This window comes from Lutra lutra, chromosome 12 (assembly GCF_902655055.1).
Source record: "Lutra lutra chromosome 12, mLutLut1.2, whole genome shotgun sequence".
NCBI lineage: Eukaryota > Metazoa > Chordata > Mammalia > Carnivora > Mustelidae > Lutra > Lutra lutra.
The window spans coordinates 41,555,454-41,566,513 of record NC_062289.1 but is presented as its reverse complement, the minus strand read 5'-3'; the positions used below and the strand labels follow the sequence as shown (position 1 = coordinate 41,566,513).

The 11,060-nt window shown below is 37.0% G+C and overlaps 1 protein-coding gene across 1 annotated transcript in view; it reads right to left on the bottom strand.

Moving 5' to 3' along the window:
• Positions 1–1,777: 1,777 nt before the first annotated feature.
• DSC1 (desmocollin 1) overlaps positions 1,778–11,060 on the bottom strand; it is a 32,820-nt gene continuing 23,537 nt past the window's right edge. Inside the window, 5 exon segments of the mRNA XM_047697451.1 lie at positions 1,778–3,705; positions 4,810–5,064; positions 6,413–6,531; positions 8,091–8,330; positions 9,737–9,949. Of these exon segments, the coding sequence (XP_047553407.1) occupies positions 3,508–3,705; positions 4,810–5,064; positions 6,413–6,531; positions 8,091–8,330; positions 9,737–9,949 (1,025 nt within the window). The 3' untranslated portion in view covers positions 1,778–3,507.

The following is an 11,060-nucleotide window of genomic DNA, read 5'->3' as shown; positions in this document are numbered from 1 at the left end:
GTCATTTGCCCCCAGGATAGCAGTCCTTGACTTAATTGCAGTTTCAGACTCTCCCAGAAGTGTGATCTCTCAAAAGTCAATCTGAAATTTCCTAGTTAGCATTAGTGAAATAATCTGTATGATGCCACCTGACCCAAAACAACCCTTTCTTTTCTTTTGCTGATGACTTTCTCCCCTCACCCTCTTCCTTCTGCCTATAAAAACCTTCCATTTTGCACAACTCCTCAGAGAGCCTGTAAATTTTCTAGAGGGGTTGCTGGTTTCTGAGTCCCTGAGTAAAGTCAGTTACATCTTCAAATCTACTCAGTTAAATTTTTGTTCTTCGACACTGAAGACTTTAAAATAATTCGATCAATCTTTATAAAACGTGTGTTATGAATGTACTTAACATATTTGTTTCTGATGCTTCTTACATAGTCTATTCCTATATTTGAAAGTGGTTATTTTATTGTTAGTGATAAGGATAAGTGATAAGGATTTGAGATGAAATGTGATTTTTATTATTTTCTTTTATGCAACATTATCCTTTCAAAGAGTTTTTTAAAAAATTTGCTCACTTAATTTTCCTGAACCCTACAAAATATACAGGAGCCTATCCATTCTTAGGAATGCCTTTCCAGCTCTCTCTTTCACCTGTGTAAACAGAAAGACAGATGCAGTGCTCCTTCAGATTTATTAGGAAAGCAGATAAGAGACCAGAGACATGCAGAAATATACATAGTTTGTTTTGTTTCATTACCCTAATCAAATTGAGAATTTTCAACTGGTACAGGGTTTTTAAAACTAAGACACCACAAAATGGAGTTAGCTTTTCTTTTCTATGATAATAAAAATATTCAACTCTAAAACATCTATTGTGAATAATTTCCAAGTAACAGCATATTCCATTTTCTTTCTTTCTTTTTTTTTTTTTTAGATTTTATTTATTTATTTGACAGAGAGAGAGAGTACAAGCAGGTAGAGTAGCAGACAGAAGGAAAGGGAGAAGCAGGCTTCCCACTGAGCAGGGAGTCTGGTGCAGGGTTCAATCCCAGGACCCTAGGATCATGACCTGAGCTGAAGGCAGCTGCTCAACTGACTGAGCCACCGAGGTTCCCCCCATTTTCTAAAATTAAACATAAGTATGGATATCGAATTTTATAAAATATTTTTAATAACTCAGGAGAATTGAAAGCTCAGTAAACTTAGAGAGGTATTTAACAAAGCTAATTTATAATAATTATATCAAATTTCATCTATCTTGGTATTCCTGTAGAATTTTTTAACTTGGAATACTTTTGAGATCTGAATCAAGATAAAAATTTAATTGTATATTTTCCCTAACTATAGATTTAATTACAGAAGAACAATTAATAGTGGTTTCCTATTGATAACTGATGAGTAACTTATATGAAATAATCCATAAAGATAATAAAATGTTTTATTAACCAACTCAATTGGTAAACAGGCCAGTGGAGTTTTTTAAATTTTATCAGTCATACAAATAACATTTAGTTTTGAGTGTAAACAGAGAACATGGGCTTCCTAAAAAAAGACAAATCATACTTCCTTTGTGAGATAAACTTTAATAATATTTGAAAATATTTAAGCTAGCCCAAACTGCTTAATATAAATTCATTTTCCATACTTTCTAACAATTCTGGTAATACTTTAGGGTGTCTTATTTTGCTAACTTTTGGCCTTTAATTATACTTTATGTTATAAAGTATATAAAGTTTCTCTTTCCTATTTAAGTAAATATAAGAAATGAAAACATAAACAAACACATACAAATTATTGTTTGGCTAATAGTTTTTAATTGCTCAGAAAATGTTCTGCACCTACATTAAACAATATAACATGGTGTGATTTATTTCCAAATTTTTAATGTTATACTTAAAAATTTCTGAACTGGTACCATTGTCAGAGTAATGTATACCTCAGACAACATAAGTTGCATTACCCTCTAAAATTATTTTACCCACAGTTGCTATAAAAATCATACATTATGGACATCCTATAAAATAAAATATTTATTTATTAGAACTACTTTTATAATCTGCTCTAATACCCAATTTCACATCAAGAAACAGCTTTAATCAGAAGCCGTAATTGAGAATAAGAAGAATAATTACAGAATTTTTAAAAAATCAAATACTCTTTTCAATAGTTAACTAGTTAATAGATTAAAGAAAATGAAACAGTTTTTTGGTCTGAATGAGAAATTTCCATGGAATATATGCTGCTATTGTCTGCAAATTTAGAGAGTTTGGCACAAAAGACTATTAAAATATTATTTAAATATATAACTGCTTCTAAATTAATACAATATAATATCCTATTAAAATGTTACACATTCAAAATAATTTATTAACTCATGTGACATTCATTTATCCATCATTCAACAAATGTTTGGTTGAGTGTTGCTTTCATAGATTTCCATGTTTTAACATTTACATGCTAGAAATTCAGTATTTCTGATTTTCCATTTTCTTAAAGTAATTACCAAGGTAGGCAGAGTGTTAAATTCCAATATGGATCCTCATTCCATTTTTACCATATTTAAAAGGCTAAGCACTGTGTGTCAGGCTTGCAAGTCTAATGCCTGCCAGGCTGGTTTCACAAATGCTTGAAGATGGTGAGCCTCTGCCAAACTAGACTGTGCATGCTCTTGTCAAGGTATTTGTATTTTAAAAAGGTAATAGTACATCCCGGTGGGCAATCAAAACCTATTTGTGAGTCTAAGTCACACCATGGGCATCAAGGTTGCAATTCTTTCTTGGAAATTCTCCCATCTGATCCTTATAAAATCTCTGGCTCACATTATTGTGGGCTTGTTCTGGTCCATGCCTTTCCAACAAACCTAGAAGCTGTAGGAACCTGAATATGGATTCATATGGGCAGAGATCCAAGGACCAAGCGCTGAAGACTCCTGAAAGCGACAGTGCTGAGAGCATCTCCGCAGTGTGAAAAGTGTAGTGAGAAATGAGTACTTATTTCCCAAACTGAAGACTGAACCAAAGAATACAAAAGTCCTTCAATACACAGCCACTCAGGTAGAGTGGCTATCAATTCTCTGGCACCAAAGACAGTGTTTCTAAGAGTATTTCTAAGAACAATCTCCCCAGAATTTTGAAGGAAAATATTTAATTTTCATCTCAAATTAAAATGCATTTTTTATTAGCCTCGACAATACCCAGCTCTCCCACCGCACGCTTCTGTAGCATAGAGAGTAACATAAGTTTTCAAATAGACGATGCAAGAACGCACATTGGTAGAGTCCTGAAAAGGGCAATATATACATGCATAGAAAGGAAAATTAACACATGAAGCTTTTCTTTCTAGAGAATATGGAAGTTACGTGAGACGAGGAGAATTTCAGGGAACCTTGTATTTATAGCGTCCTTATCTATACATGACTCAAAGTTTACTTCCAATAAACAAAATATTAGCAGATGCTGCTATCAATTTACATTCAACGAACTCCTACATATGCATTTGTAGATGTTTCTCTGTTAAGACACACATTTATTTCTTGACACATGTCTTTGCTAGCGTCCTAAATTTGGGTTCCAGGTGATCTAGAAACTCAAGCCCTTCTTCTTCCTGCCGATCGCTGCAGCAGCCTACAGAGCCCGCCATAGACCCTTTCCCTTCGTAGTTATACGAACGCACGTAGTCTTCAGAATGTTTATGCTCCTCGTCTTGTCCACACAGGTACACCTTCTGTATCAAAAAAGAGCACATTTTATTATTTTTTTAAAGACACCTAAACATATTAGCATAAAAATAATGTCTTTGATTTACCTTTTACTGTTTAATTTTTAATCAGAGTGTGTCCTCTAATGGATTCCTACATATAAAAAATGCACATGATTGGTCTGTATTATATTCATTCTGAAAATATAGCAGATATATAAATGCTCCTAGTGAACACATTTATGAAAATTAAAGATACACGCATATCACAAAACTAACTTACGATTTCCCATTTGAACATAAGATCTGTATAGTTCCAACGTCTCTTTGTAGGTCTTCACATATTTGGGGAACCCATATAGGCTATGATTCTTCCATTTATATACAATTATATAGGGACAATTATGGAATATATTCAACTGGATAATATTAACCAGTATCGGTTAATCTGAACCTAAAACAAGGAACTAAAACCCAAAATAAAAGCTTGACAGTCTATCTGGTTGATGTTGATAGCCAGGCCTTTATGACTACACAGAGGATTCAGTATACTAAAAAATGTTTATAATTGATGATCCATGTATCATTCTATACAAATCTTTCACTCCAAGTGATTTTCCTGGTAATTTTTAGGAGAAGCTACCGGTCCTCTTGTACTTCCTAAATACATATACATATGCCCCTCCTAGATAGTTATGCAGTTTTGTAAACCTTATTTTAAAAATTAAACTTGAAAAGATCATTTTTCTGTTTGGTCTTGGGCCTGAAATCCATATCTATGATAATTAAAAGACTTAAAAGGGGATGAGTTCCAGGTGCCTGAGGAGGAAATCTTTTGGGAAATCTTGATTTAAAATCGTTTTTAGGGGCCTCTGGGTGTCTCAGTGGGTTAAACTGTTGCCTTCCACCCAGGTCATGATCCCAGGGTCCTGGGATCGAGCCCCACGCTGGGCTCCCTGCTCAGCTGGGAGCCTGCTTCACCCTCTCCTCCCCACTTGTGCTCTCTCTTACTATCTCTGTCTGTCTTTCTCCTTCTCTCTCAAATAAATAAATAAAATCTTTAAAAAAAAATAAAAAGTAAAATAATTTTTAACTTTCATGGAATATGAACTTGAAGACATTGGCACTCACCTCGCCAAGCCGAGGTTGGGTGAAGCTGTGCCAGTCAGTATATGTGTATCTTCCAGCCTCCATTACTCCCTGTCCTGCTCCCTTGACAGATTCCAAGGTCTGATGTCCACCACCTTTGCTGGAATCCAAAGTGTAGCCACCTTTGACCATCTCAAAGCTTTGCTGTGTTTTGACTCCTTGGCCACCAAGAGTGCCAACAGACATGCTTGTGTCACAAATATTGGATGTCTGTGTGGGGAGTCTAATATTTGCTTCCTAAAAGTAAAGTTAGAGTTATAAAATGAGTGAGTCAAATTGAAACTAACAATTTCTTTTCATTTTTCTTTCCCATCAAAATTGATTATGTTGAAGTCCGAACCCTCAGTGCCTTAGAATGTAATCTTGTTTAAAAAGAGGTCATCACATATGTATTTAGTTAAATTTAGATGAGGCCACACTCAGGTTGGGTAAGGTGAAATTTGAACACAGACATGCACAAAGGGAGAAGAATACCATTGAAGATTTGATTTTAAGTCAAGGAACCACCAGTTTATGATTCTTTGGAGTCCTATCAATAGGTCCCCCAATGATAGGTCCATGATCAAAGGAGCAAGACTGATACAAAGCAAAGGTCAAGCAAAGCTTTATTTTGCACCAAGCATTGAGAATCAAACCGACCGTCGGGGCCGCCTCTTACAGAGAGGGTGACCCCTCCCTGCCTTACAGACTAACTCTTATAGAGCAAAGGCCATGTGGTTGAGCCTGGCCACACACAGGTGGCCAAAGAGATTGCAACACACAGAGAAAGCTGCACAGTCATGCTAGGTCACTCATGGGTGGCCAGTTGAATTACAACTCACCCCACAGTAGCTATTTGAACTAGCCTATCACCTTGGTCAGAATTGGCGTCCAAAAGGCGGGGCCCACACTCCTTGGTAGCTAGGGAGACAGTATGCGCACTCCACTGATTGGATGTCTCCACCTGGCCCGACTCATTCCTGCATTCGGGCTCTGTTATCTCCACCTGGCCTGACCCGCCCTTGTATTTGGGCTCTGTTATCAGGGACTGGTCGACCATATTCTACTGGTTTCCTGGACTTGCTTTAAGTAAGTTCACCGGGTTGGGGGTGGGGGGGTGGGGGGGCAGGGTCAGTTTAAGTTTTACTGCATAAACAACAAAATCACTGTTTAACCGGAGGAATTGCTCTGGCCAAATAGGCCCTTACACTATGAAAGTAATACAACAGAATTATAAAGTTAAATGAGTTAATCTAGGTATGCCTGGTGGCTCAGCTGGTTAAGCACCTGCCTTTGGCTCAGGTCATGATCTCAGGGCTCTGAGATTGAGGCTCATGTGCTCCTGGTTCAGCAGAGGGTCTGTTTCTCCCTCTCCTGCCCCTCCTCACTGCTCATGCTCTCTCTCTCTCTCACTCTCTCTCTCAAATAAATAAATAAAATCTTTTAAAAAAATGAGTTAATGCATGCAAAGCACATGGAGTTCTGCTTGACATAGTAAGTGCTCAATAAACATTGTAGTTGTCATTATTATTACTATCATTATGTAAGACTCAGCTGTTATCATTGGATCACCATACAGTTCATACGAAAGTGAAATCTAATTTACCATCACTTCTTCTCCAGGTCCTTCAGTGTTTGACACAATTAAATTTTGTTGGGCTACATCTGGAAAACACTTCTTTACTGTTCTCTTAGCAGTAACACAGAAACAAGCAAACAGAACACCTAAAAAATAAAAAAGTATTTAAGTAAAATAATATTTATTTTCTTGCTGGTGTATATCATTTTTTTTTAATTTCTTTTCAGTGTAACAGAATTCATTGTTTTTTGCACCACACCCAGTGCTCCATGCAATACATGCCCTCCTTAATACCCACCACCTGGCTACCACAACCTCCCACTCCCCCCCCCCCCCCCCCCCCCCCCCCCCCCCCGCCACCCGTCCCTTTAAAACCCTCAGGTTGTTTTTCAGAGTCCATAGTCTCTCATGGTCATTTAAATCATGATTTTTTAGAAGTTTCTTCACAGAACTTTAAGGAATTTGTTCCATAAATTAAGATCCCTTTGGGTTATGAAACTTAAAACAGAGTATATAGACCATCTCTGTCTTACTAACATTATGTTATTAGGCTAAATGAGAAAGAAATCAGTTAAAAGTAAGAAGGATGAACTGAGCATAGTTTGTTAACAGGTCTCTTTCCAACTCCAGAATTAAATGTTTCTCTTCTTTCCTCCACACTGAAACAGTAACTCCCTTTGATTGAAATTTAAGCTAGTATTACTAATAATTCAAATCCATACAGAACACACTCAAAGGGCATTAGGCATAAATACAAACATGAAAGGCAGTTACTTAAAACCTGTGGCCACTTTTGAAATTGTAATCACTGTGCTAAGGGGCATGTCCAATCTAACCTGCAACTCAAGTCAATGAATTAGGACACAGTAAAGACTATGTGGAAAGCCTATAAATGCAAATAGGTTCTGTAGTCAAATAAATGACTAAAAAAGAAAGGAAGGCTAGAGGGAGGGCGAGTGGGAAGGAGAGATAAGGGTGGGCAATGATTTCTATCACTTTTGCATCTTGAAAAAAAGTTTGCAGAATGCAAAATCTTAACATTCTTTGCATGCATTACTTTTCCTCAGTGGCTCACCATGACCATTTTCCACTAATGAGAGTCTTTTTTTTTTTTTTATAATTTCAATTTTCTTTCTTTTTCAAGTTTATTTGTTTATTTTTAAGTAATTCTACACCCAACGTGGGGCTCAAACTCACAATCCTGAGATCAAGTGTTATGTGTACCTTTGACTGAGCTGGCAGGCACCCCTCACTAGAGTCTTCTTCAGATGTATGTTAAATACCTTTATTAATAATAGCGAGCATAAACATCTAAACAAATTTTGGAAGTACTCTTCACTAATTCTTCCTGTGCATAAACTTGGCTGGTTAAAAGACTATGTTTTGTATGGGAGGGAATCTCAACCAACCTCTTTATTTTACTTGTGGAAAAATGAGCTCGAAAGAAAGGAAATGATCTATCCTGTGTCTCATACCTTCTTCTTAGAAGAACTAAGGGTACAGCTCTGAAAATTAGTTTAAGTTTAATCTGCTCTTACTGATATGTTTCTTCCGTATCAAAACCCCCAGTCATATAGTACACACAAGATTTTAAAAGGACACATTTACCAAAGGCTATAAAAGGTCATTAAATAAAGAACCACCATATATATTTTTAAATATTAGATAAGCCTTCAACTAACACATTCTAGATAATTATACTCACATAACAGCAATGCAGAACCCAACACCATTGCAAGAACAGCCCATCTTCCAAGTATTACATTTGGCTTAACATCTCTCACATTTTTTGTATTCATTTTACAGTCTGATGGAGTTGTACAGTCACATACTCTCACTGTTAACATGTGTTTCGCATTTAAGCCATGTCTATCTTTTATTATGATAGGCACAGTGTAATAGTTATAATCAAGAATTTGCCGCTGACGGAGAATGGCAGTTTTACCTAGAGCAAAAAAGGAATATATGTTGAAACTTTTCAGTTGCAATATTAATCTTACTTGATATGCTTGGGGTAGGCTGGGGAGAAAAGGTGCAGAATTTAGCTTAAGGAAAAACTCTAGTGGTTTTTCTTTTTTTTTTTTTTTTTTTTTTTTTGAGAGGGAGAGACAGAGGAGGGGCAGAGAGAGAGGGACAGAGAAAATCCTAAGTTGACTCCATGTCCAGCACACATGACCTGAACTGAAATCAAAAGTCCCACCTACACTTAACCTACTGAGTCACCCAGGTGCCCCACTTTTTATTTTTTCCTTTCCTTTTTTTTTTTTTTTTTAAGATTTTATTTATTTATTTGACAGAATGAGACACAGCGAGAGAGGGAACACAGCAGAGGGCGTGGGAGAGGGAGAAGCAGGCTTCCCACTGAGCAGGGAGCTGGATGCAGGGCTGGATCCCAGGACCCTGGGACCATGACCTGAGCTGAAGACAGTTGATTAACCCACTGAGCCACCCAGCCGCTACCCCCCCAACCCCCGCTTTTTATTTCTTAAAAATGATTCTGATTTCTTGAAAAACCAGAAAAATGAATTAATATTGCTCTATATTTATATTAGACTTATCTATACTTAACGTTACTCAAATACTATATTAAAATGGATTGCTGTGTTTTCTTAAAAGATATTTGGAACTAGAGACTAAATATATTATCTATTGCTTTAAAAACATACTTTTGCTCTTTTTTCTGGGCTGCCAACACCCCATTCAGACTGAGGAAGACCCAGAAATTTTGGGGCCACGGGAGTCACAGCCACATGGGCTAGCACCGGATTCACCCAGGAAGCCAGGGGGATGCGGGCAGCATGCGTCACCACCCGATCAACTTTGACAAATATGACTCAGGTCGCTTTGGAAAAGTTAGTGTGAGGCATTACTCCTTAAACAGGAACTGGAGCCTCTGCCCAGCTGTCGACCTTGACAAACTGTGGACCTTGGTCAGTGAGCTGACACCGGTAATGCTGCCAAAAACAAGACTGGAGTTGTTCCTATCGCTGATGTGCTGTGCCCCACCTACTGCAAAGTTTTGGGGGAAGGGATAGCTCCCAAAACAGCCTGTCATTGTGAAGGCCAGATTCTTCAGGGGAAGAGCAGAGGATATTAAGTTTGTGTGTGTGTGTATAGTGGGGAGGAGGACTGTGTCCTGGTAGCTTGAAGCCATGTGGAAGGAGGTTCAGTAAACACTAACGAGAAGTTTAAAAAAAAAAAAATTAAAAAGCAAGGTATTACCTTTTTTTGGGAATCAATAAATAATTTCCTAAAATGAATGTTTATTTATCATAATGAACTAAGGTGAATGTCAAAGCCATCAGCCATCTTAAGTTCCTACCAATTAGAAGATTTAGCATAATTACATACCATCCTTTGTTTCTAAATTCCAAAGTTTGTTGGCAGAATTATCCAGAAAGAATTGAAAAGGTGGACCATTCTCAGGTCCATCAGCATCTGCAGGTTCCAGAACAGCGTAATCCTTATCATGCTGACAAATTGTCACTTCCTTATCAATTTGTGGTGGGTGATCATTAAAGTCTTCCAAAAGAACTACTAATGTTCCCGTGCAAGATCTGCCATCTACGAAAAATAAAAAAATAGGATATTTCTTTGCTTAAAAACTTATTTTTGGCATCTCTGTGACACACAGCTGACATCTGCTTTCTAGTGGTTGTCTGAACTTGAATTTCACACACTTTGGGATCCCAAATACCACTGCTACAAATACAAAATAGTGACTTGTCACTCTTCCTTGAAGATTGATAGCTCTATCAGATGTTATCTTAAGGTGCTTTTTTAAAACGAAAAGGTATGACATGATGAGCAATGTCACTACAGAAGAGCCACTTGAAAATAAAATTGCTTCCTTACAGCTTACTTTGTGAAGAGCATTTGTTCATCTGCATATACAAAGGCTTCACTTTAGGTCATCAGTTACTTCCTTGACTTCCTCTTCTGACTCATTTCCTCACATACTCTTTTCCCAAACTTTGTAAAACTTCTCATCAAACCCACTGGGTGCACCCTTCCCTGTCTGCTTTGGTACATTCTGTTGCCACTTCTGGGAATACTTTTCTCTTTCTCTTTGCCTGATCATACTTTGTTATCCTCCAAGAATCTGCTCAGATATCTCCTCCTCTTGAAACTTGCCGTGACTTTTCTAGACAGTGGCAGCGATATTCTCCTTTGATTTCTCAGAACACTTTGCTCGTCATTGACTCACTCGCTGAACTGAGAACATGATCATCCTCAGAGCTAAGTCGTATTCGTCTTGAGAACCTAATGCTCTGCCTAGCATTTCTTGGCTAACTTATAACTTCGTAGTAACACTTTGAACATAATGCAATTACTGTTTTATACTTTGCAAAAAACTTTGTTGAGTAAACCATAAAATAAGTTTGCACCTTTCCCCTAATTCAATAAATATATATTTGACCATAGGAGCTATTACTCATCTCCAGATGACCACTGTTTTTGGCTTAAAGCATTTCACCTTGTCTCAATATTTTAAATGAAAATATTGCCGATGATTTGTGTTTAAGAGATAAAGAAGTTCAAAAAACATGTCTAGATTTTACCATTTGTGATAAGATAATAAACTACAATAAATTGTAAGCTCTCAAAACTGAAATAAACAGAAAAATAATTGATCCAGTTTCTCGTTTTGCTTCTAAATTTGAAGCATTAGATA